At 46.0% G+C, this 27,632-nt stretch overlaps 1 protein-coding gene across 7 annotated transcripts in view; it reads left to right on the forward strand.

Moving 5' to 3' along the window:
- The window catches only part of TMEM59L (transmembrane protein 59 like), a 690,169-nt gene that overhangs the window by 426,114 nt on the left and 236,423 nt on the right, over positions 1-27,632 (forward strand). For all 7 annotated transcript variants that reach the window (XM_069649302.1, XM_069649301.1, XM_069649305.1 and 4 more), the window contains one exon: positions 25,756-25,870. In XM_069649302.1, coding sequence (XP_069505403.1) covers positions 25,756-25,870 — 115 coding nt within the window. The remainder of the gene's footprint in view (positions 1-25,755; positions 25,871-27,632) is intronic.

Raw genomic sequence — 27,632 nt, forward strand, 5'->3', positions numbered from 1 at the left:
GTTTCAGTAAGGGGTATTTCCATCCACCCATAGTTCCTGTAAGCAGTGCTTGGGAATCTCCCATAAGTATGGAGGAAAGGGGACTGGACGTAGGAGTATTACCAGGTTACTCACCATAGTGACCACCTTACTCCTAGTCCATAGTCCCCTTTCCTCCATACGCCCGCCCGCCGTCCCCTCTAATAAGGTTCCTCTGTTATTGCTAATGGGTCTTCGACCCTGCGATAGAAAAGGACTGATGGGCAATGCACGGGGCGGAGCCAAGGTGGGCGGGGTTACGGCCGCGTGCCGGGACCCGCGCAGGAAAGAGAGGAGGGACACATTTTTGAAAAAAATGGGGATGCTTTTTACAAAGTGCTTCGGTCCCGTCCCACAGGACGGAGAGATGTCCTTTATGTATGGAGGAAAGGGGGGGACTAGGAGTAAGGTGGTCACTACGGTGAGTAACCTGGTAAATGTGAGTCACTCCCAGAGTGTAACAGGTCACTGTGTCTCTTTTAAGCTTGCTTTCGTGAAAAATTGCTGGGGTAAGCCTATAAAGTAATGATCTTGGATGTTCAACTTTGATCGAGTTCATATTGCAATTCCTTTTCCTGGAAACCTAGGCGGAGGAAAACCTCTTTAATGTGTTGCTTACCTTTGCTAGAGACACTAGCAAGAATATTCGAAATCAATGCTCATGGATTTAGCCACTAGCCATTGGTTGGTGATAATGGACCAGTGCTGAATAAGAAATTGTGGTCCGTGCATCTTGAGAACTGTGGGGGTGAGTGACTTTTCATGGCCAACTATTTGCTTGCAACTTGACATTTTTACCCCTGGATGAAGCAATTATAAATGCCCAATAAATAAAAATGGTTGTTGGTTAAACTAGTATCTAACAGTATGCAATCTTTCTACGGATAATGTACTCGCCCTCTTCCCTCATTCTCTTTCTGCAAATCGGGTTCTTGCAGGTTGAACACATTTCTCTAATTCAATTATGAATTAGAGAAAGCCACTCATGGAGGTTCTGATAACTGCAATATTTGCAACCATCATAGAATGTTGAGAAGGAATGCCTCCCCCTGAAATCACCCCTTATGATAAGCTTAGTCCATGCCAAAGTTTTTGGCATTTGTTAGGCATTGGATAGACATTTGACAGGCATTGCGATAATGCTATTAACTGGCCATAAGATTGCAAGTGATGCGAGTACCTGGCCATTTGATGGCAGTGCCTGCCTATCTAGTGCCTGTAAAAAGAGCCTCCAGCAATTTAATTCAGCAATTAAAGCGTTGCTCCACCAGTAGCAATTTATGCAAAGAGTGTAAATTGCATACGGGGGGAGTACTGCTGAAATTTGCTGCTAGATATATTGTACTGATGTTTTGCAGGGCTTTAAAAAGCAGAGACCTAGGTCAGCGGTAGATGATCCCAGCACAGACTATCTTTACATTTTGGGGAATTCGCAGCCGATTTGATAAAGTGAGTGATCTGTTTAATCAGGTTTATAGCATGGTTTTGCGCGACTTGAATTGGAAGCACATCTCCCAAATTGTGAGTAGGTTTGACCGGCACCAACATGAACGCAGACAGAACAGTGTTCGCCATATGGCTTCCATGAGTGGAGACCTGTCTCATAATTCTCTCACAGAAAGCACGTACAGCAGCGTATATAGGTGCCTTTGTCAAATAGCGTGGCATTCCACACTGCTGATGTTGACTGATCGTTTGCTCTGCGTTCCTGGCTGCGGTCCGCAAGAATTGCGCTTTAATGTATTCTTACTCCTCGAAATAGTCCACTGATATTGAAGGGCTCCTTTGTGGATCACGGAAATATCTTTTTTGAGCTATTCAGGTTACCTTATTTTATGTTACTTGGCTTTTATGCTGCACAAATATCCATTTAGGAGCCAAGTAATATCTTATTTCTGTACCTTACAAATGGTGGCTTTACCAAGCTTATAAGACTCTCGTGCTGCTGGACTCTTCAGACATTTGGCATTTCGATTTTTCACACTTTACCAGTGTCACAACATGTGTCTCTGATGAAGACCTTGTACATTGTACAGAGACTTGGTAGGTAAGTGGATGAGGCAGGTAGGGGATTTTGGTACAGGGGATCCTGAGATTGAAGACCCCCATAGGCTATTATATCCCCTTCTTTAGTAGGATTATTGGCAGGCTGCGAGCCATCTCAAAATAGGGGTGTACCGGCTGAAACATCTCTATTTGGCTCCAGACAAATAATTTTTTGCCTTTAGTCCCCAGGCAATTACTCTTGTCAGAGGCAAATATGGAGGTCAGGTTGAAAAAGGAAATGGAAATAAACCATCTCTGTAAGAATTTTTGATTAAATATAAAATTATTATTAAATATAAACCTACTGTGCATATGTTTGTGTATTGGCGAGGAGTTGTGAGGTGTATACACTGAACACAAAAAGGGGGGACCCAAAATGAACCACTTCAATTATTAATACTCAAAAGGCCAATCTGTATTTGGATATGGCCATTACATTTGGTACAGAACAAATCTTTATGGAGGCACACAGGTAAATATAGAACAAAGCCATTTTATTGTATTTATTACGTAGGCAAATAGGTCCTACTACCTCACACTAAAGAATAAAATGCATATACTATTGATCAGTTCAAAATGCATACAAATTTGATCAAAAATTGTCGAAATAAAAACATTTAATAATTACTGAATGTTAGGCAGATACCAATGCTGCTGTATGTCTGCAGCAATGTGCTACTTTTCATACATGAGAAGGGAAGTGCAGCTGCCCAAACGCAACCTGCGTTTTATGTTGTCCTGTTTCTTGGTCTGATGTGTATATGTGGCGTCCTGATGCCTGAGGGCTTTGGCGCTCTATAAATTAATAAATACAAATAACCATGACCAATTCATATTACCACCTTACCTGTAGTGCCCTGCCTCCATGTCAAATCTGTGGGGACTGTACACACCCTCTTCTGCTAAAGTAACTGCTCCTCGTGTGACGTCAGACTTTGTTGCTCAATAATTTGAGGAGTTGGTAAAGATGTATACAGGACTGGCAATTGTCCTTGCAAATAATCTCAGGATATTCTGAAATATCAGGTACTGGAAGATAGGCTGCTAATTTTGTCGGTCTATCTGCTGGAACGTTTCAGAGGGAGCATTTCACAGCTGCTACTAGAGTGGGGCGGGACAGGGCATATATCAATCTGTCCAGCAAGGCAGCGTGTTACATGGGGGGACCATATGCTCTTCTAAATCCCCCTTTTTGTTTTACACCTGGACAACCCTCAATGAATCTGTGGTCTACACGAAGCATCAGGTCCCTCAGTTGCTCTCGCACTCCCGCCAGGCTAAACCATCCACATACAAGACAGACCAGCACGCATAGGAGGCGGATTAGCTCTCATCTCCAAAAAACACTCACTTAGACCAATTAATCACCCCTGGGACAGCAACTCAGACATTCTATCTGTCAAACTTGCACTATCCCCTAATAGTACCATCAACATTCACACACTCTACCACCCCCCTGGCCTCCCACCAGATTTTCAGGGTCACCTCCTGAATCTACTCAGCGAAAACATCAAAGGATCGACCAAGACCGTACTTCTTGGAGACTTAAACTTCAGTTCTAATGACCCTAAAGATAAAGCTCCCATTACCCTCACCAAGGAACTAAATGATCTAGGTTTCACACACAGTCTCCGGCCCCACACATACCAAAGGCCGCACCCTAGACTGGGTTGCGGACCACAACTGCCACTCCTCCATTACCGCTAACTCAGCGCTGCCTTGGACCGATCACTATTGTATCGAGTACATTATACCAACTTCCTCCAGCACTAAAATCCTCACCACATCCCCTCAAGCTCAAGTGAAAAGCTCCAATAAACTTAGAGGACAGCCTTCGCTCACATCTTAAAATCCCAACTCTAGCCCCACCCTTCTCCAGTGACCCATTCTTTCTAGCGGACATCTACAATGATGCACTATCCAAAGCCATCAACTCCATTGCGCCACTTGAAGCCAAAAAAGGTTAAAAAAAACCTACACATGAACTCCTGGTTCACTGATGAACTACAGTACTTACGCTCCCGCAAAAAAACTGGATAGCACACCCTAGAGATAACACAAAAAACTGTTTCAACCAAATCTCCCGCCAGTATAAAGATGCCATTACTAAAGCCAAAGCTAAATCCTTCAACGTCCATATTACTAATGCAAAATATCAATCCAAAGAAATATTTGCTATCTTCAAGGAACTCATCTCGCCTCCTAACACACCGCATGAGATTATCAAAGACGAAGCCTGGTGCACAGGTATCTAAGCTGCCATGCTAAACAAAATTGCACTCCTTCAAAATAAAATTCAGGGTCATCACAAAGCCTTATAAAAAAAAAAAGAAAAACTCCAGGACCTACACAACCAGTCCCTCCCCCCCCCCCCTTAACTAACACCAAACCACTCTTTGCGTTTAAAGACATCACAGAACCGGAAGTCACTAGTCTCCTCAGAAATCTAAAACCCTCTACATGTAAAGGAGACATCTGTCCTCCTAAACTCAAGGACTGTGCAAACATCCTCGCCCCACTGATAACCACATTCATGAATGCCTCCTTCAGAACAAGAACTATCCCCAACAGCCTCGAAGCATGGGTTTGCCCCCTTCTTAAATAAAGCCCACCCTTAACCCCGCCCAACCAAATAACTACAGACCCATAGACAAGGTGCCTTTTCTACTCAAAGTCCTGGACAAAGCCGCTCATTGCCAAATTCAACATTTCCTTGAAACCTACTCCATTCTCGGAGAAAGGCAATCAGGGTTTCGTAAAGAACATGGCACGGAAACAGCACTGGTAGACTTAAAAAACCAGATCACTCAAATCATGGACAAGGGCAAGAAAGACCTACTGCTACCCCTAGAACTTTCAGCTGCTTTCGATCTTGTAGATCACAAGACGCTTACCTCACACCTTACCCACTCAGCCAACTTCTCCAAAGAAGCAGCACTTTGGGTCACTTCCTTCTTAGAAGGCAGGGCAATGAAAGTGTTCTCTGACATAGCTGCTGCTGCCCCAACCACTATCCACTGCAGAGTTCCACAAGGCTCATGCACTGCACCCACCCTCTACAACTTGTTCACGAAGCCCCTCTTCGACAAGCTTGACGCCCTAGGTATCGCGTACACAAATTACACTGATGATACCCAAGTACTTCTACCTCTCACTGGCTCGTACACCAGAGATGCTGAAGCACTTCACACAATATAGTCCACCATCCAGGCTTGGATGGCAGCCAATGGCCTCTGCCTTAACGTGGACAAGACCGAAATCATCCTCCTCCTCCTTCTAGGCCTAAAAACGACATTAGCCAAACTAGATAATTTGTACTCTAACTTCACCATAGACAGCACCATCATCCCTGTATCCACCTCCGTTAAGACCCTAGGCGTCTACTTAGATTCCACACTGTGCATATCGAGACAGGTTATCGCCATCACCTCCTCCTCCGCTCACACAACCAAACTCATAAATGCAGTAAAACCATACTTATCCAAGCCCAACTGCCTTACCATAGCCAGAGCAACTATCTGGGCCAAACTGGACTACTGCGACCCCCTTCTAGCAGGTACATCTAAAAACAACCTCAACAGACCTCAAGTTACCCACAACAATGCGCTCAGAGCCGCACTAAGCCTTCCTAAAAGACAACACATCTCCAAGGCTAGACGGGCATCAGTTTCAAGATCCTCACACTCGCACATAAATGTCTAAGCCTCACAGCACCCTCATATCTGGCGCACTCAAGACCTATAAGGACCCATCACTCCAACAAACTACTCACTCCCCACATCTACAGATCCAAAGGGGGAGGACTTGGCTTCCCCTACTTAGTCCCAAAGCTATGGAACACACTACCCACAGACATCAGATCAGAAAACTCTCTCCTCACCTTCCGCAAAAAACTCAACCTTCCTCTTCATTTGACCCCCTGTATGTTCTGTAACGTCCTCATATATGTCCGGTTCTTTTCCTCCTCTTTGTAAATACTAATGCACTGCAATTTTAAGTTATCTGTCTGTAACCAGCGCCACAATGCCTCTGGGCTGCTGTGCGCTCAAAAAGTTAGAAAAATAAATATAGTCGCAGTAGATTGTTACTCGGCACCTCTGTAATGCTTGCAGGGCCTCAAAGCGATAAGCTCAGCTGCTTGTGCTGTGTAGTGCATGGGTAAGCTCTTTTGCGTTAACATTTCATCCACTAGATGGACCACAGCGACCCTGTGTCTCCTCCCTGTCTCCTGATCAATAGTCGCTGTCAACAAAAAAACATGCCCGTCATCAAGAGCATAATCTCATGCTTTTGGGATGCCATTGTCTGGCCCCTCGTAGGTTGCACAGTCATTGATATCGTTGTCAGTAATGATTTCTGTTAAAAAGGTGACTGTATTCAGTTTTTCACCGTACTATGCGGATGTTTGGGCTAGACCGTATGACCTCATAAGCTGACACTCTGTAGTCCGGGTGGATTTAGATCATTTCAAGATGGCAAATAATGCGTGCTCTACCTACGTCACTGAACACCCTATTGTATTAGTCGCTGACTTCTCTATGGCGAACACTGCTGTATGACTGTGTCTAGCACACCACTGTAGTACGCCAAGGGCATATGGACCATTGTGCTCTTCTATGTTAGTACAGCCATCATCATCTGCCGTCTGAATGTGAAAAGAGATAGAATGCTTGTGTGTAGTCGGGAGTAGCTAGAACAGGGGGTGTGGCAATGACATTTTTCAACTCTGGGAAACGATGAAGCATGTCCTCCGTCCATGTGATTGGGTGTCTTTGAGTGCCTGTAACAATGGTCTGGTGTAAGTCGTGTAGTCAAATATCTATGCCCTGCAGTAATTACACAACCCCAAGAATTTCTGCATGTTTTTTACTGTCACTGGTTGGGGTGTGCTACGCACGACTGCAGCACTTTCTGGTATTGTTTTCTTTCCATGGACAGATATGAGTTGGCCTAGGTATAACACTATATACGTACTTCCTGCTGGCAGTACTGGAACATTGCCCTGTCCACCTTGTACCTTTTGTCAGCAGGCAATTGCAGTAGAGAATCGTCCCTAAACTGTTGTTCGTTGGTGCTGCATACTAAAAAGTTGTCCACATATTGAATGATGGTGCTTGGAACTTGTATGTTCCACAAGTTTGCGTGTAATACCCGGTATAAAATACTGGGGGACTCAACATACCCATGGGGCAGTCTTGTATGTTGGAATTGCCTTCCGCCTTGCGTATACGCTGTGAGATATTGCGCACCAGGTTGCAATGGGACTGAAAATAATACATTTTTCAGGTCGATACCAGTCACTGTTGTAGTTATGTATGATAGTATTGCTGTGGCAATGGGCACTACCGGAAACTCAACTTGCACTATATCATTAAAAGGGCGTAAATCCTGAATCATCTTCCAACTAGATCCTTTCACTTTCTTGATGGGGGGATATAGCCGTGTTACACAGAGTTAAAGTGTACAATAATACCTTGGTGTAGAAGTGTAGTGACAGTGTCATTGATTCCCTCCTCTGCCTCTTTTGATAGTGGGTATTGCTTCACTCTGGGTAATACTGCTCCTGGCTTAAGGACAATTTGCATTGGAGCCATGCTCCACAAGAGCCCTACGTCATGGGGGTTTTTCGTCCACAAGATGTTGGGGACCAGCGCTAGATTCCCTTTGGCAAACAATGGAACACTTTCTGCCACAAACATGGGACACGGGACCTTGCAATACTGTATCATAATCTTGCAGGGAACACACAGTGCTAACACTATTTCTCCATAATCATCCTCGTCTTCAAACAGGTCAACATCAGTCAATACTTTCAACGGTTAAGTAGGTTCTATGCACAGCACTGTGCGCCATTGTCCTCCATCGGTATCTGTCCCTATTAATACAATCCTGGTTTTTGACACCACCCTTTCAATGTCCAAAGTGAAAATGGTCCCTATTCCGTGTTTTTGTTGCTGAGCGGACCTGAATAGAAATCCAGAGGGTGTTCGCCAACATTAATTACCTACTTTGGGTATTGCCTATAGTAACACTGTGACATCATAAACAAATTTGGGTGAATAGGAATTCCCCCGGCTGCCATCTCGCTCCCCAATGCATCAGTAACTATCATGGCTCGTATATATGGCACATCCTTGGGGTTGAGCACACCGCTCATCTCGCAGTGAATGTGATAGTCATGTTCAGGTTGTTGAGCACGTCTTATCCTAGCAGATTGACAGGTGGCGTTGTTGAAAACAATAACGGGGCCCATACTACCTTACCCCCTACCTTGATGGCTAATTCTTCTGTGAAAAGAATGGATTTCACTGCCCCAGAAAAGCCATGCGTGTCCATAGCCTCAGTTGACAAAGGGAAGTGCCCCTCCTTGATACATGATTTGATTGTGCCTGTATCCACCATGAAAATAAAGGGGTTATCGCCTATCTCCAAGCCCACCAAGAGTTTCCCTTCTGGGTCAGCAGTGACTGACAGGATTGGGCAAGCTAGGGTTCTCTGTGGGCTGTCCTAATCTGGGTAGGTGTTTGTCCCTGGGAAGTTGACAGGATTCCCTCCCAACACACCCGTCCCTTGGTAGTGTGTAACAGTGTCATTGAAAACTGCATTACTGTTGGGTATTTGGGGTGCTTGTTGTTGGCCCAGATGCGCTGCACAAGGAGCTGGACTGTTATGCACCTGCGCTTGCAGCTGTTGGAACTGTGGTGGGGATGGGGCTGACGAGGGCGATACTGTACGGGGCCGCTGGAGGCATGGGGGCATAGTACTTTTGGTTAGGGACTGGTGGTCCTGGGGCATCTGATTGTAGGCAGCTGCTGGCCTACTTCTACATTCACATGAAAAATATCCCATCCTCCCACATGTCTGGTATTGCCTCCCCTAGGTCCCATCCCTCCAACCTCGTCTCCCCCTCAACCCCCAAACCCCACCTCAGTGAGACTTTGCAAAATCCCCTCTTCCCCTTGGGACCATCCCTGATACTGTGGCTGAAACCCACTGTTCCACTGATCCTTCTCCCCGTGCAGGTGCTGCTCTCCCGTCTGCCTGCACCGCTCAGGACTGCTACTACCACCCCTTCTACTGATACCGTCGATAACCTTTTCTGCACCAGTTTTGCTTCCTCTGTTTGTACTTGTTGAGCTGATTCCTTCTCCTTTTCCCTCAGCCGTTTGCAATGGTGTACAATTATAGTGTGTATCTCTGGCCACCTTTTTGCCTCAATCCCCGCTATTTTGTCGAGGGCAATTTGCACTTCCTTGGGCAGCCCTATTTGACCACAAAATAGAGGAATGGGAATGCCTGCTCCCATGACTCGCCCGTCTCTGCCCTCCACATTTCTTGAGTATGTAAATATACTGGGCGTGATCTTTATCTTCCCGCATCGTGTGCTGCGTTATGGACTGAAGGTCTGGTGTGTCTTGATAGGCATGCACGCCGTGACGCTGCCCACACCTGCACTCTTATGTCAATATAGTGGGGCCCCATCATGAATGTTATCCCCTACCCGCAACCCAGGATACCCTACTTTCACCCATGGGTCATCTGCCGGATATCTTAATATTGCAACAAATAAGGTTTTCAAATCATCTAAAGCTAGAGTGATACCAGCAGTTCTTTTTTCAAACATGTAAATCAATTTCGAAGGGATTGTGTCCTCCCATGTATTCCTTATGTATATATTTCCAATATCCAGCTTTGCTGCTTTGGGAAAAAGACATTTCAACAGGGGACGCTGTGCCTGTCGAGTCGATGTCCCTCGGAGGCCCCCGTTTCGTCATCGACATCACCGCAGGTATATGTGGTACGCGCAGTGCCCGTTGGCGTTAGTTCCATTCTTCTGCACGAACAGCTTCAGGTGCACCTTGTTCCTGACAGGAATATCTTTGAATTTTCTTCGAAAACTCTTTACTATCTCGAGTTCCAACGCAAAATGTCTTCTTCAGCGTCGTCCACTCCTCGATCCAGCTTAAAGAAATGCAGCGACTTTGATGCAAAGATGTCCATGATGGACCCTCACAGGATCTGCCTGTGGTGCCTGGGGTCGACTCATCTGTCTTTGAAGTGCGAGGGCTGCCTATCTATGACGGCCAAAGCCCTGAGAGAGAATAGAGGCAAGCTTGCGGCAGGTAAGGCCCAAAAATCCCCCTCGACTCCATCAAAACAAAAGACCTCAGATGAGTCAAACAGTTTCTCCTCGTCGAAAGAAGTCCAAACGTTCTTGTTCACCAAGTGGTTCATACCATTCGTCTTCTTCCTCACCGGAACGGGTCATTTGCCCAACTAAATAAAGTTCACTGACCCAGTGGGAAGAGTTTAGACTACGAATGTTAAGGGTTTTCTAGAACGCGGCCTTGCCCCCTCGACTACACCTAAAGGCAATGCTCCGGTCGAAAGACCTTAGAAGCACAAGAGCAGTGCGTACTCATACCCGGCGACCAAGTCTCCTCGAGAGCGATCTCATCCCTCGAGTCGAGAAAAAGTTCCCTCTAAGACTAAACCATCGACTCCAAAGTACTTGATTCCGACACTAACTCAAAGTGCGTCATCAGCGCCGATAACTGTGGAGAAGCCATTGACGCCTCGAGTGTCGACCTCAACGCCATGTTTCGAAACCATCCTCGCAACCGTCAAAGCCATTGACACAACTGTTGAAGCCATTGTTGACAATTTTGACATTTTCGGCTCCTCCAACAAATATAATGTCAACTTCCGTTTGAGAAAACATATACTCCTTTGCCACGCTCAGATTTCTTCAAATCCCTCTCTATTTATGAAGATGCAGGGCAATCCTCTGATCCTTTGGGTTACAGTATGGAACACCATCAGGCATTGATATAAGAGGACTCAAACATGAAAAACTTGCAAGAATGCCTTCATGAGGCTATTGGAATAGACAGCTCTCGAGGGGTTGTTTTCGGAAGAGCAGACCCTGGTGAGCTTGCTGAGATGAAATACAGACAGCTAATGTCAAGGGTTATGGATTACATGGGGTTGTCAAGATCTACACCGGTCTTTGAACAAGATGATCTCACTGATATATTAGACAGAGGGCCACAGGAGGACCCTATTGTCCCTTTTCATCAAGCCTTACAAAGGCATGTGGCTACTAATTGGGAGACACCAGAGGTTATTCCAGCTGTAAATAAAAAGTTGTTTCTAGCTCTGACCCTTTTTACCTCTCCAAGCACCCAACACCAGAAAGCATGGTAGTTCAGGCAGCCACCTCCATGAGCAGGCAAAATGCTGTCGTCTCTATCCTGAGGGTATCGTAGGATAAACGTTATGACGCCATGGCCAAAAGGTTTTTTCGGACGGGAGTATGGCTACGAAGTCGGCCAATGCTACATGCACACTAGCTAGCTTCACACACACCCTGGGAGTGCATTTCAATGGCGGCTGACCATATCCCCAAAGGGGCGGAGCAAGACGGATTCCTTAACATTGTCAAGGATGGGAAAGACGCAATGGGCAAATCCCTCCAGGCTGGTCTAGACTCTGTTGATCGTATCAGCAGAGCTATGGCAGCTAGTATAGTGATGCACAGGTTTGCTTGTAGGAGAAAGTCAGGATTTGCCCCAGACATACAATCCAGACTTCTCAACATGCCCTTTGACGGCACTAATTTATTTGGGAACAAAGCTGATGAGTTTGGAGAAGCTGCAAACTTCCAAGGCAGCAGCCAAATCCCTTGGAGCTGCAATAAGACAAACTCCAAACCGCACTATGGGTACGCCCTGGAGGAGTAGGTCCTTTTGCCACTACTCCACATTTGGAAGGGGCAGAGGACAGCCAGCTCAAAGAGGACATGGTACTTCTTCCCCTTCCTCCACGGGGGAATCATCTAACACTGCAACAGCAGCGGTTGCCTTACCTTCAGCCACTGCGTCGGCCACTCCAAAACCTCTCTGAGGACTTGATACACAAGACTGCAGTAGGAGGCAGATTATCACAGCATCTGACAGAATGGCAGGCTATTACTTCAGATGCTTGGGCATTGGAAACAGTTGCCCAAAGTTACTGCCTCCCTTTTCTGCAAAAATCTGAGTCATCCAACAGGGAAAAACTCTTTGAAAGTTCCAGATATGCTTCTTTAGCAGGAGATTTTAACCTTTCTAGAGAAAGGTGCTTTGGAACCTGTACCTGTAACGTAGAGTAACAAGGGTTGGTATTCCCCTTACTTTCTAATCCCCAAGAAGGACATAGGATTGAGGCCCAGCCTGGACTTACGAGACTTGAACAAGTTCCTCAGGAAGGACAAGGTCAAGATGGTAACCCATTCTCAGATCCTTCAGGCCCTCCAGCTTCAGGATTGGATGTTCTCATTGGACCTCCAGAATGCTTACTTTCATGTGCCGATCCATCACAAGCACAGACAGTACCTAATGTTCGCATTTGGCGGTTCTCACTATCCGTTTCAGGTTCTGCCATTTGGGCTGACCTTAACCCCAAGGGTTTTCACCAAGCTAATGGCGGTTGTGGCATCTCGTCTCAGGGGAGGGGGGGGGAATTCACATCTACCCCAACCTAGACGATTGGCTGATCAGGATCAGTTCCCCAGAACAGGCCCTGGAACATCTCTGCTCCACCTGTCACTCCCTTCACAGGCTGGGCTTCTCCCTCGACTTCAAGAAGCCCCATATGATACCATCACAAAGACTCCAATTCATCAGAGCAGTCCTGGATGCATCCCTGTGAAATCCCTCCCCACCAGAGTTGAGGGCTCAAGACATTCTGCAGGTAATCAAATTCCAGAATGCCCATCATCTACCGGCCTTCGATATTTCTGAGGTTGCTTGACATCATAGCATCCTGCATTTTTCTGGTGCCAGACGCTCGTCTGAAAATGAGATCGCTCCAGTGGGCTCTCAGGACCCGGTGGTCGTAATTCGCAGGAAGGATGTCAGATCTCCTACAAATCCCAAATAGAGTCTCACTGGGTCTTCATTGGAGAGTCTGTCGGGAGAACATCTTCAAAGGAGAACCGGTTTGGCAACCATAGCCGGAGCGAACTACGGACGCCTCACTCACGGGGTGGGGAGCCCATACCAACGATTTGACCATCAGCGGTCGTTGGTCTACATCGGAGTCCAACTACATATCAACCTTTTAGAGCTGAGGGCAATCCGATTAGCGCAGAAGGCCTTTCTGCCCTCTGTACAGGGAAAGAATGTCCTGATAATGACTGACAACACAGTGGCCATGTACTACCTCAACACAAGAGAAGGTGTAGGGTCACTACCACTGTGCAGGGAGGCAATGCAGCTCTGTTTCTGGGCAATACAAGAAGGAATCTCTGTTGGCAGTTCTCCTAGCCGGAGAGAAGAACAAGACGGAGGATGCTCTTAGAAAGCAGAGCACAGTCTCCCACGAGTGGGAACTAGCTTAGGGAGTCCAAGAGATCTTCACCCTTTGGGGAACCCCTTAAGTGGATCTGTTCATGACCAGTGACAACCGGAAGTGCAAACTGTACTGCTCAAAGGAATTTCCCCCAAGAAGAGCTCCAGGAAACGTGTTCGTGATGGACTGGGAATTGCCACTCCTATACGCATTTCCTCCAGTCCCAACCATTCCTCATGTAATCGGGAGGTTAAGAAGGTTCAGTAAATCCATGATCCTAATTGCCCCAAACTGTGTCAGGGGGACGTGGTACCCGGACTTTCTGGACATGTCCATCTGCCCTCGGATAAGTCTTCCAAAAAGAGAGGACCTTCTTTCGCTAGAGGGTCGGGTTCTCCATCCAGATATCCAGACGCTCAACTTTCACGTATGGTTTGAGAGGCTGAGATACAAGGATTGGGACTTCCCGGGCGACGTAATGGAGATTTTGCTTTCGGCCAGGCAGCCAGCAACCAAATCTTTATACCGCTGCTGCTGGAATAAGTTCTGCAGCTGGTGTAGATATAACAATGTTGACCTTTTTCATGTAAAACACTGATGGCGTTATCCTTTCTATTACATCTGGCAAATCTGAGGCTCCAGATTGGTACCATCAAGGGATATCCGCTTTCTATTTTTAAGTGCACTTCCTCTAATAGTACAATTCTTTAAGGGACTGACTAATGTTTTCCCTCCAATCCCGTTTCAATCTCAATTTAGTGTTTTGATGGTAGCTCCTTTCGAGCCTTTACACTCTTGTCCATTAAGACTTCTAACTCTAAAAACCATCTTTTTAGTGGCAATGGCATCTGCCCCAAGGGTGAGTAAGCTACAAGCTTTATCCTGCAAGCCTCCTCATACTGTCTTTTATAACGACAGAGTGGTATTAAAAGTGAAGCCTACACCCCCCCCCACCACCCTCCAAAATTGTCTTTATCAGAAGATCGTTACCATGTTTTTATCCTCCTCCACATCCTGGGAAGGAAGAGGAAAGACTTCACAGGCTTGACCCTAGGCGTGCACTGAGCTTTTACATCTCCAGGTTGGCAAGATTAAGACAGGATGACAGTTATTTGTGGGTTATTCAGGTCACAAATTGGGACTGGCCATTACCAAGCAAACTATATCCAGATTGTTTATACTAACAATATCAGAATGCTACAAACCTGCAGGTAAAAATCCTCCAGAGCACCTAAGAGCTCATTCGACCAGGGGCATTGCAACTTTGTCTGCCTTTCAGAGGGAAGTTACGATAAGGGATATTTGTGCAGATGCCACATGGTCGTCTGTACACACCTTCACTAAACATTACAGTTTAGACTTTCTCGGGCCAAGAATCTGCATTTGGAAAAGCAGTGTTGCATTCTGTGCATGCACAACCATAAAATATTCATGTCATATTAAGTTCTACTCCCTCCAAATTACGTAAACTGCTTTGGGAGTGTATCAAACATTCGGAATACATGGGAGGACACAATCCATTTGAAGAACAAGTTACTTACCCCTGGTAACGTTGTTTCGACTGGATGTTCCTCCCACGTATTCCTTATTGTTCCTCCCAACCTACCCCGCAGTAGAATTTCCCTTGCGGTTGCAGTCTACGCTCTCTCAGAGGGAGTAACCGTCAAATACAAGATAAATGCTCCACTTGTAGAAACGAACGTAGGCCAACAGGCGCTGCGCATGCTACATATATCTGCAGTGACGGACGTCGAGACGGAGGCCTCTGAGAGACATCAACTTGACGGGCATCGACGCACAGTGCCCCCTGCTTACAATTTTCTTTTTCCGAAACAGAAAAGCTGGATATTGGAAATATCAACGATGATGAATACGTGGGAGGAACATCCAGTCGAAAGAACGTTACCAGGGGTAAGTAACTTGTTCTTCTCCAGCATTGGATTGTTCATAGATTCATATGCTGTGAATATTCCCCGTCTTCAGGCTGGGAATCCTCGGTAAAATAGAGCAGTTTATATAAAACTGTGATTTCAGTCACTTTAGTGCTCTATCATCGTCGTTTTGGGTCATGCTGTCCGTAGCTAATAGGAGTCACTGCCTTAGCTCCTCCCCAGTCGGCCATCTTCCGATTTTATTTATTTTTTGCCGACTTTAGTTTTGGGAGTCCCCAAAAATCTTCTACAATTTTCTACGATCAATATGATAGTTTTGCATTTTCTATGAAAAATACGTGTTTTCTTAGACATTGTTCGACAACCGGCAATGCAGTGCCAACGAGACCTCAATCCAACGTTCCTGCCGCTGGTAAACATCAAAGACAAGTCAACTACGCAGTTGGGCCTACCTCATGGCGGAATCCACGAGAAAGTGTCTTCAGGGTGTGTGCCCGTTGTGGGCTGTGGAATGGTTTGTGAGGAGGATCACCACCCGGAATGCCTCTATTGCCTTTACCATCGCCCCGAACATGTCATTAAGGACTGTTAGATCTGTCAGTCCTTCTCATCCAAGACGCAGAATGGACCGTCGCCGCCCTCTTGTCACTTGGCTGGAAGACGCCGGCGAGGTCTCCGACTCGGCTTCGGTACAATGTCATGCCTCATTACGGCAGGGGAGGACGGCACAGCGAACCACCTCAAGAGGTGCAGATCGCACGATGACCATGCCATAAGTGAGAAAAGGCAGAAGGAAGCCTTCAGGCGATGGCTCGAGGTTGTCCTACAAGGACCACGCCTCCACGGCAGTCGGTACCCAGGGAGAGGTGGGGCGGGTCACCAACTGCAGACTGCGCATGAAGCTCTTTACTTCGCCCCAAAGAAGCATCTACCTTGAGGTCTAGCTCCATGTCTGGTGAGCACTCCTCTGACCTTATCACAGTCGGCTACGAAGCCGCCTTTGTTGCATCCCTGGTCATCTATACTGAAGTCATCGACCGCAACTTCCTCGGCGGTGGCAAAGTCTGCGGACTTGTAGTCCTCATTGGTGACAAAGCCATCTAAGACATCGTCAGTGACTAAATCATCTACTTCGGTGTCGTCGTCTACAAAGCCGTCAACACTAGGACCGTCTCGACCTTAATGGCTACAACCGGGCCTGGAGGATGGCTCGTGGGCAACGCGCTCACCTTGGAAGCAAAACGACATGGAGCGACAAATCCAAATCTTCGATTGCTAGCTGGATTGCGGCCTGCATCTCATTCTGCCACCAGCAGGCGAGCAGACCACACCCAGCAGACCACACGCTTATTCCACTAGAGCAGTGGCTGCGACCACTGCATTTCTCTCCGGGACCCCGCTGCCAGACATCTGCCACTCACACATTCACCAGATTCTACTGCGTCAACAGGGATTCCACAGAGGAGAGTCGGCCAGGCAGTTCTATGAAATCTGTTCACATACGGTTGGTAAGATTCCTGTGGTAAGTGATATGGGGAGCTCCTGCACCCTTGTGTATTGGTTATTTTTACTGCTTTGTAATCTATTCACAGCATGTGAATCTATGAAAGATTCAATTCTGGAGAAGGAACGAGTTACTAACCAGTAACTCCTGTTCTCCAGCATGGGACCATGATTCCAACACTGCTTTTCTATTTTGTAGCTTCCTCCCCTTATATTTAGATGCCAGAAAATGTGTACATGTGGCCTAAAATCTCCTTATGTGTCCCCTGCTCTGGCCACGGTTTGAACTATAAAGCCAAAGTGCCACGTGTTCTTTCCACTACACACCACACCTCAATCACAGCATCACCACTCCGGTTCACACTCAACTACTACACATATCCCTTGTTTTCTCCAACTGTGGTTTATAGTCAATCCGTCGGAAAGAAAATTACAAGCCACAGCATCTAATGAAAAGCATTGAATGCCAAAGCATCAACAGGCCATCTTTTACATGTAAAAGTGCCTTTCGAATGGATTGTATCCTCCCATGTATTCCTCATCTTAGATAGATATATCCTTACCTTTAGGTTTCGCCTCAGAAGGCGAAACCTAAAGGTAAGGATATATCTAAGATGAGGAATACGTGGGAGGAACATCCAATCGAAAGAACATTACAGTTGGTAAGTAACTTGTTGTTCCATCTAAACCAGTCCATCGAAAATATAAATGGACTGGTTTCAATGGAAATGCACTTTTACATGTAAAATATAGCATTTCAATGCTTTTTTTGTAACTCTAAAACATTGCATGGAGCTGTCCACTGCTGAAATTTCGGCACTGGCCAGCTCCTTGTAGCGTTAAAAAAAAATGTTTTTGTATATTGGGGCTATCACGCCCACCCCTCAACCCTAACCAACCCTAACGTAACCCTTAATCTAACTCTAGCCCCAACCCTAACCCTTTTGCAACCCTTAATCTAAATTTAGCCCTAACCCTTACATCTACGTGCTCTCCCGAATTCCTTCATCATGGGCTCCAATCAACAGCCTGCACAATCTGGGAGCAGCGCCACACTCCAAAGAACAGACAGGAATATTGGCAACACAGCTCCTGTACACTCCAGGTTGTGCACAAGGGGCTGGTCGCTGCAGGTGGGCCCTACCCTGCAGATTTGCAGCCAGCAATCCTCTGTCTCTGTGGAGGAGTCTGGGTTCACGTCGGTATCATCAAATTGTCGGACAGACCACCAGACGAATAAAAACAATCCTCTGAGGAAAAAGACTAGATGGGCCTCTTGCAAGGATAACAAAGTTTTTTATTTCTCATACAGAATAGAAAAAGTCCATGTCAGCAGGGGCATTCAAACCTGACTGCCACAGAGTGCAGCCAAGCAACATTTTATGAAGGGAATTGGCGTCACCTATGACACATACAGTATAAGGTACTCATACCCCACACCCATTGGTCATCCCCTATAAACATACCACCCGCTTCTTAAGGGATGCCTGATGATTAGTTATGGTTTTTGTGCCAATCCCCTTCTACATGGTCTTCGGCCTTGCTACCTTAAGTTCTAGAGACGTGATTGGTGGCCCGCTTGAGAATGCTTCTCCCCGTCATGGCCACAGGGCAAGAACCACAAGCTCCACTACCTAAAGGGTCAAGTCGGACCCAGTCCTGGTGCCTTTGGAGCCAGGCTCATGAGAAAGTGTGCTCTGCGCACTTTTATCCTGGTGCACGTGCTATTTTCTCCCCTGCAGGGCCTCCACGTGCCTCCAGGTCGGGCGTGGTCATAGGAGTACATTGGGCTGCACGTGCAGCATCTTCTGGGAGTGGCAGGGTGGAGCCACAAGTCAGAACAAATGGGCGTGGCTGGGACCAGGCTATTTAAGCCTGCCCGCATGCAAATGCTTTGCGTTAGTCTTATAGCAGCGTAACGCTCACTGGCGCCTGAAGCGCATCTTACCTGAAACCAGCAATAACCATTGCATGAAGCGCATATTACCTGATTCCAGCAATAACCATCGCCTGAAGCGCATCCTTAACTGATTCCAGCAGCAGTTGGAGCGCATCCTTACGTGATCCTGGCTCCCAGCCTCAACACTTACTTGGGAGTCCATCTTCAGCCAGCATCCTCGTGGAACCAGGCATCCTTCACCCGCCGGCAGATCTTCGGATAACAGCATTCCAGCCTGACTTTGCCAACCATCTCTGCAAAAGAAAAGGACAAACAAGGTTAGAAAAACTATAAAGACCATTAGGCTAAGGTCACGCGCAATCCAATCCTTGCGCTTGACCTAAGAACCAAACTTACCACCTATTGCGACATCGTGAACTCCCCTGTTCTCTATTGGGGCTCGCTTCTTGCACCGCAATTCCGCTGGGCCTCACATCACCTATTGGGGAGAAGGAAAGACATTACAAGTAAAACGGACAAAAATCAAGGAAAAAGACATTACAAAAGAATACGGACAATATTCATTATCGAAGGATGCTTACCTTTGAAGTGTTTCAGCCACAGCCGGTCTGGTCTGCCACGCACATGGACCAGTGAAGAAACTAGGTCTATCTGAAAGTGCCCCTGCAGTGAGAAGCAGGACGGAGAGCTTGCCATCATAATTAAACAGGTGAGACTATATGGGTAGGCGCATGCTCACCACATTCTGGGAAGGATGGTTTGAGGGAGACCACAGCCATATCACAGCATTGTCGTATTATCCCAGGGGCAGTACCAACAACCAGCGCAGCCCACAACAAAAGAGCAGGGGAAGAAGCCTGACCCAGGAGAGCCAGTTCCAGGGAGGATTGCAACCGTTCCCCCAACGTCCCCGCAGAGACCAGGTGAGCGTAACACTACCCCCCCATAGATAACTCATGTGATGTCCACCTGCTAGTTCAACATGAATTCGGTGGATACGCTCGAGGTCAAATTGGCCCTCTGAAACGTGAGGCACTTTGGTTCCCTGACACGCAGGTGCCCCCACCATGCCTCCCCGGCACTGACCCATATTTGTTGGTCTCATCCTGTGCACCTTGTAGTGCAAATTGCAGGGAATCCTGCTCCGTGCACCGCCCCCACCGACCCTCCTTGGCAGCTGCCCCCACCCCGGCAATTCACCTGGCCTCCTCAGAACCACACTAATCGGTCAAGTAGTGAGGGATTTAGGAATTTTGTTTGTGGGCATCTGGCAGCTCTAATAGATTGACCATTATCTTGGGGGGGCGCTCGTGCCCTAAATCTGAGTTGGCTATTTTGGCAGCTCAGCTCCTAGGAGATCGTCTTTTACGGATGAGCGCAGCCCAGCGCTCGACTGTTTGCATTCCTTTCTGATTGCACAGGCCTGCAACATGACACAATGGAGGGTATTTATCCAGCTCGAAGGTCTTTCACCTAATGTCGGGGCTGGGAATGGGGATGGGAAAGTGTATTGGGTGCCAGAATACGCTATTACTGTTACTCTGGCCTGGACCTGTCTGGGCCTCGAATTTAACATGGTGGAGCTGTAGTATTTATTTATTTACTACTGCAGGACGGGGGCTGACTATTGCATGGTTTATTCATATTACTTGCTACTTTATTCCCTAACCCCCCACCCCCTCCCATAGCCCTTCTTATTATTCCCAACCCACTACACCCATACCCCACACACTATCCTTGTGTCACCTATGGCTTACCCCCACCCCGCTATGCCCAGGCCTCCTCGCTTCCCTTCGGATTCTTAGTCTCTTGTCCTCAACCTGAATCATTTTGGCGGGGCAGGGGACTTGGACATGCATCCCAACACGGTCCTGTGGAGTCAGACACTGCACCCTCAGTCTACAGAAATTGAAATGTTCTAATCATTTTATGGGAGACCTATTGTGGAATGACACCACCAACCTGTTGATGTTAGTGCAGCTTTCTGTGGCTGCTCCTACTGTCACCATCACCATGTCTCCACAGAAGAGAGATCTGGATATACATATTCTGTAGCTTAAGGCTATTTTCACTGCCCACAAAGCCTTTCTATCAAACATCAAGGGTTGGATAGTCCTGATTCTGACCAGCAACTCTGCAGCCAAGTTCTATGTGAATTAGTGGTGTGTACCAAGCCCTCTCAACTGTCAATATGTATGGGGTTGTGTGATTGGTACACTTGTAATCTGGCTTCAGGCCCTTTGCCTTCCAAAAGAGTCTAACTAGAAAGCGGATTTTCTACAGTCTGGAATTGGTGACTCAAGAGTAGGAATTTCATCTCTGTTCTTCAGGAACTGTGCAACCAGTGGGGCTTCCTTTTTAGTTTAGGATATTGGGTGGCAGCGCCACCCATAAGCTGAAACTATTGCATTAGATTACAGAAAGGGAGAAATGGTACATGAGGAGGGGCACACACCTTGAATGTGGTGTTTGCCCATGGCCATGCTAATCCCCAAGGCCATTACTGGCCAACCCAGCCCATAACACCTCCTCCTGGGAACTCTGAGGTCGCTTGAATCAAGCCTTACCCTCAAACTTTGTTCTCAAAGGGGCTGCCAGTGTTATTTCAAAGGCGTCTTCTGCGAGTTACAGACTCTATTGGAACAGTAAGCCCTAGTACTGTTGTAATAAAAATGTCTTAACCAGGTGTGCCTGGCAACTCGAGTTATAAGCATTGTGCATAATTTTTCAAATAAAAGGTCCTGGAGGGGGATACAAGCCCAGGGGCATCAGGGTGCTCACAGGAAGACCAACAAATACATATATCTAAACTAACAAAACAGACCAGTAACAACCAAGCAGCATATACTTCAAATTAAGTGGAGTTAACTACGAGGGGCCTTTAAAATAAACAAGTGAGTCTGCAGGGCTCGTTTGAAGGAGGCCACGGAAGAGCTACCCCTCAGATCAGGTGGCAGAATGTTCCAGAGCCTAGGGGCTGCAAAATCAAAGGCACAATAGTCCGTTTTGCTCTTGGCACATACAAGTTGGTGGAGTTAGATCTTCATGATCTGCAGCTAGTCAGCAAGGAGATACTTTCTGATAAATAACTTACTGTTGCTGGATAACACATGTATGTAATGGTAAGAAATCCAAAGGATATCCTAGCTTCCATTGGTAACCAGTGGAGTACTCGTCTGGCCTGTGTGATGAATCCCTCGATGTCGTCACTTCTCCCCCAGAGGGGACCCTCCCATGGGGCCAGAGAGGTGAGGCCGCTAACCTGGTAGTCCCCCTGGGGGTGGTACTCAGTGGGAGGATTCAATGGGTGAGGACACAGACTGTGGGAGAAGTGAGGACTGTCGAAGCACAACACAGTATCCACAACATCATGATGCCAGACATATTTCACCCAACCATACAAACAGGGCTCCTATGCTCCCATCCACGGTCTCCTCTTTCTTCTACTAATTTCCTTATACATAGTAATTATGTATATCAGGCAGATAATACTATGACAAGGAAGAGTGAGGGAAGAGTGAATATGGATGACTCCAAAAGTACTGCCAAGGGGAAGAGCAAGTCAATGAAGAGCCCTACACAGACGATGCGAACATACTAGCTATTGCAAGTTAGAAAGACAATTTGACATAAACTGACCAAGAACTCTCCTCGAGGTCAGTCCTGCGCCGGAACAGCTTCATGCTGGGGGGCGGAGTTCTGCAGACCCGAACGCCTGGAGCAAGAAGGCAGGGACAGAAAAGGCAGAGAAGAGTCACAACCTACCTGGTTATTGGGGAACCCAGGGTTCGGTGGCAGAAACCAAGCCAGGCGAATGACAACACATTGTGAGAAACCAGCGTGGTGGAGCAGCCTAAAGCCGAAGGAAGACCGCAACATTGCAGTGTAAGCTGCAGAAGCTACCTGGTGTTGCTGAGGACCGGAACCCTCACGGAACAAGTACAAAGGGGCGCAGAGGGGGACTGGGAAGACGCAGGGAGACCCCAAAGGCTGTGTTTTGGATGAAGTACAGAGCCATCATCCTCGTCCCAGTGGTACTGAAGAGAGAGACCATTTGAGAACTAAGGGGGTGAAGGAGCACCCCAAAGAGGCCTGGCAGAATAGTGAACTGGGCCTATTCGAGAAACATTACAAAGCTGAAAGAGGAGTCGGGGACCCGAAAATTGAGAAACCAAGTTATACATCTGAGATAATGCCCGGCAGATTAGTGAACCATGCTTAAGAAATTCATCTTACAGAGATGACAAAGGGGTCTGAAACCCACAAAACGACAAGAGAAGTCCAGGAGAAGAGATCCTTTGGCACAAATCACAAAAAGACCAAGGGAAAAGAGATCCTTTTAGCACAAGTTACGTGAAGACCAGAGGAAGGGTATATATCCTTTGGCAGAAGACAGAAATGTTATAAGGCTAATGGAAAAAAGAGCCGGAGAAAGGCTTGAGGAAGGGAGACTCCTTCCCTATATTGTTTAGGAACTTGGAACTTTGCTGAGAAGGTCTGGAGAGAGAGAGAGAGAGAGAGAGAGTCCACCTCTGTGATCATGGTGAACAACACAGTAAAGCCTAGTGACGGCTAGGGAAAGAAGGATATTCCCTCACAATTTATGTACTGCCTGAACCATCCCAAAGAAGGGAGTCATCCTGCTATAAGCAGGGTACAATCTAGTTATAGGTTTCTGTTGAAGTGCAAGGGATGGAAATAGGTTTGGGATATAGGACAGTGCACTATTTACTTTTGGAGGGCATTCTGACGTTATCCTTTGTGTTGGTTAAGACAGGGAAACCCATCTTCGTTAAAGGGACAGGTACCTTTCCTGATTTTTAGTTCAATACGTTTATGCCAACAAGCATTGCGCCTTTTGTGTCCCCGTCTACTTCTGCACCATCGCACATGAGAAACATGTTCTTTCCTACCTATACCTTCAACCACACATACAGCATTGTTCTGAATTACCTGCAGTTTAGCCCCACCTTTACTTATTCTGTATAGCAAGCTACTACAATGGTCCAGTTTTGCTCCAATAATTGCTCATGCCAAACAAGAGCAGCTATTGTTGGATAGAAAAGGTTGAATCTGACTTAATAGTTTGAGATGATATGCTGAGCTGGATGCAATATTGCTAACATGAGCCTTCATACTCATCTCATAATCTAGGTAAACTCCTAGAGTTTTTTACTTTGTCAGAGTATTAATGGTACAATCAGCTATCGCAAAGTATTTGTACTCCAGACCTAGCTTTTTGATTCTATTGGCTGTGCCAGGAAGCATTCGCTGTCTTAGAATCGTGCAGAGCCATGCCATTATGAGCCATTAATTAATAAATAGAGTAAACCCCATTAATGGTTTCTGTATTCTTATAATCCCCTGAGATGGGAATCAGACATTGTATCATCAGCATAGTTGGCATATGCGATGCCCATGCTCTTCAATATCTGAAACAATGGTATTGTGAAGATGTTATACAGGATTGGTGATAGGCAATGATGCCTGTGGTGCCCCATAGAGTACTTTTAAACATGTCTGCAGCTACATCACCACTGCACCCTCTGGCTTTGTGCTTGGACAAGAAGGATTGTACCCACTGCTGCCACAATGAAAAACTGCAGTTTAGAACAGTCTGTCAACTAAGATGGAGTGGCCCACTAAATCAAAAGCGGCCGACAAGTCCATCCGCATCAATAAAACAATACTTACCTTGTCCATAGCTGACAGAATATTAGTTCTCAAGTCTAACATGGTGGTCTCGGTGCTATGTGCCTGCCTAAAGCCGGACTGGCATTTGCCTAGAATATTCTAAGTGGTCACATTTTCTTGAACCTGAAGATAAGCAGCCGATCTAGGATCCTCAGTAGAAATGATATATTCGTAATGGGCCTGTAATTAGCAGCAATTTTAGGTTCTAAGGTATTTTTTTAAATAGTATAATACATGCCTGATTTATAATATCTGGTACACATCCCTCAGAGAAAGAGCTATTGATACATTTTGTAATAAGGGGGATCGAAGTTTATGCTTTAACCAGGACGGCTGGACAATCACCTTGAGCTGTGCAATAATCTAAACAACCTCAGTTTCCGTTACTGTCTCGAACACAAAACATTCCACTGAACCATTACGCAAGGTGACAGGAGGTCTACCAGTTTCGTATTTTCCATTCGCATGATCGACATTTATGGTCCCTTTATACGTTTTTCTCTGTTCTTACTGATGTTCTGCACCTTATTGACCATTGCCTCCTGGATGTACGTGCACCAAGGTTTGTGTTTAGTTGGCTTTATTTCGACGAAAACTGGGCTTTCCAGTTCCTTCAGCCCATCTATTATATGCTTTATGCTTTACGCTTTGCTACTTTCAGGTCATGTACATCCGATGATTACCAGGCTTTAGATACATTTTTTTGGCAGTAAATTACAGGATATGAGTGGGGCAATATGATGTATAGCCTTGGATAAGAATGTCTTGTATGCCAATGCCAGATCAACTGAGGTTGTATAGGCGTCCAGCTCCTGTATTAGGTGAGTAATACTCGAAATTATGGCTTCAGTAGTAAGTAGCCGTGCATTTAGCGACATAATAGAAATCTTCGATGGTGTATTCAATCCAAAATTGCAACACACTGAGCGTTATGCTCTAGTACAGCTTTTTGAGGTTTAGAGGAGCTCGAACTTATGTACCGATCCATGCAATTTCACCAAATTCGTCATTTCTTCCACCGTTTGTACAGCAAAGCTTTTTTTATGTATCTCCAATTTGAAGTCTTTAAAGAAATCCTTCGAAAAGAGGGCCAAAACCGGAATTTGTGTGTGTGTTGGCACCCGGTTAGATTGCAGCTATATCAGTGACTGTTTCAAAGCGGTAAAAGATAGTATGGCACGATGCTAATGGGACATGCGCCGACATCAGGGTATGGAAGTTAGTAACTTAGACATACTAATATTGTTAACATCTTCTGGGTAAAATGAGTTGGCACTGTGTTCGATTCTGTAATCTGCATTTGCACAAATATGAACTGTCTCAGTTGCCTGAATTTGATGGTCTTAGTTTATATATTTTTTCTTTCAGGTGGAAATGAAAGGCTAGACAAAAATGCATCGAAACCAGCAAAAACAAAACAGAAGCTGCCACATTTCGAAAATTCCCACCAGCAAGAGCATGACATTTTGGGTTGCATATCTAAGTATGTACCATTTTTGCGTATTTGTTTGCACAGTACCAAAGATCTTTTTTCGAATTGCACTGGATATGAATCTCCCATGGTCCTCACTTTTTCCATATTTTACCGATTTAGTTCTAACTTGCTTTTTCTTATTAGTCTTTTATTGACTGGCCTAGTTCCATTTTGTAGGGTCTGGGTGTCGCTGCAGCGGCACCTATAGAGCATAAACTATTGGTATGGCCGTAGAGAGATGGGAAATGTGTATACAAACACATCTGCCTCATTGATATTGTTATTTGCCCCTTGTGTATGTATGTTTGTTACGGTTTGTTGTAAGGTGAACATTCTGTGTACTTTTTTGTAATTGTTTGTCACTGCTGCCAATTTCATGTGGAAAGAGTGCCAATGTTCAGGTTCACAGAAAAGCTTTTTTCTCTCCTATTTTTTTTTTTTTTTTTATTTAAAGTGTGCGCATGTTTTGCGTTAGTACTTTAATCAGAATCACCTCTAACGATGTACACTTACTGCTGTCCTTTAGTCATAGCATGAAATTCATTGGAGTATGTACTTGACCTAATAACAGCAAAAACCTATTGGCTTTGCAAATACTTATTTTCATTTGTACACATACGACCACAATAGGAGGCAGTATGTTAGAAATGCCAAGCTTTCTTCACATGCGAGTATAAATCTGTTGCTTACTCATCATTTTGGTATCCTCCCTCCCATCCATAATTTTTGATTAATATTGGCGCACAAAGTTGATCCTGGCAGAACTATGTTTTTTTTCATAAACGGAAAACACTTCATTTTGCCTTTTTAGGTTTTAACACATAGGCTATGTGTGAAAATATAATGCTGTCCCTTTAACAGGTTGAGCTTACTTTTGCTTTCCACATGAGCATCCTAAACCCAACTACCTTGTTGTTGGTAGTTGTTTTGTCAGTTCCTTTTTTCACTGTTTGCTGTCGTTTTTCGATGCATTTCACAATTCTATTCCACAAGCTGAGCGCATTTATATTTGAATTTCCACTCTGTAAGAATCACACCACTATTTGACTAAAAACAGTTTTTCCTTAAGGGAAGTGGCCTACTACGTAGATTAAGGCTGCAGTGCCTCGATGCCCGCGGGCTGTGGGAGCACTTTAAAAATGCAAAAATAATAATAAGGCTTTTTCTTGTCCTGTTCCCATGGCTAGCAAGCAAAAGTCTCTCCAGTAAGTCCATGTCTGGATCATCTCCTCTACCTTCTTGAGGACCAGGGGTTGGAGGGAGGAGTCTTCACTATCCCCATCTCTAACCCCCAGGCTTCCTCTCCACTGTCCAGGTAGGAGCCTGGCTTCTCCTGACTTCTGGGTGTTGTATTCTGCTCTCCCTGACACCGCCTGTCTTACATCTGCCTTGGGCCAACCTGACTTTTGTTCCTTCCTCCTCTTGCTGTTAATGCCTCCTCCAAATGTTAGTTTCCACCGGATTCACGCTACTACCTCCAGATACTACTTCGTCCACAGACTTACCAGTCTCTTCTCTTATTACGACCACCTCCTCCTGATGTTACTACATCTTTCCAATTCTCTGCAGCTTCTCCTGCCACCAGCACCTCCAGCTCTTCACCACCTCCTCTTCCTTGTCCATTTCTTCCATCTCCCCCTTGCCGCAAACAGTCTCCTCTCCTTCACAGTCCTTGCAATGTGCTCTAAAATTAATTATCCAATGTTCAGCCGCAACCAGCACCAACAACCCACATTACCAGATAGATCCAGTTGATTCATATAGACTGCTC

The sequence above is a fragment of the Ambystoma mexicanum genome, chromosome 1p, assembly GCF_040938575.1.
Source record: "Ambystoma mexicanum isolate Mex_15411 chromosome 1p, UKY_AmexF1_1, whole genome shotgun sequence".
NCBI classification, from domain to species: Eukaryota; Metazoa; Chordata; class Amphibia; order Caudata; family Ambystomatidae; genus Ambystoma; species Ambystoma mexicanum.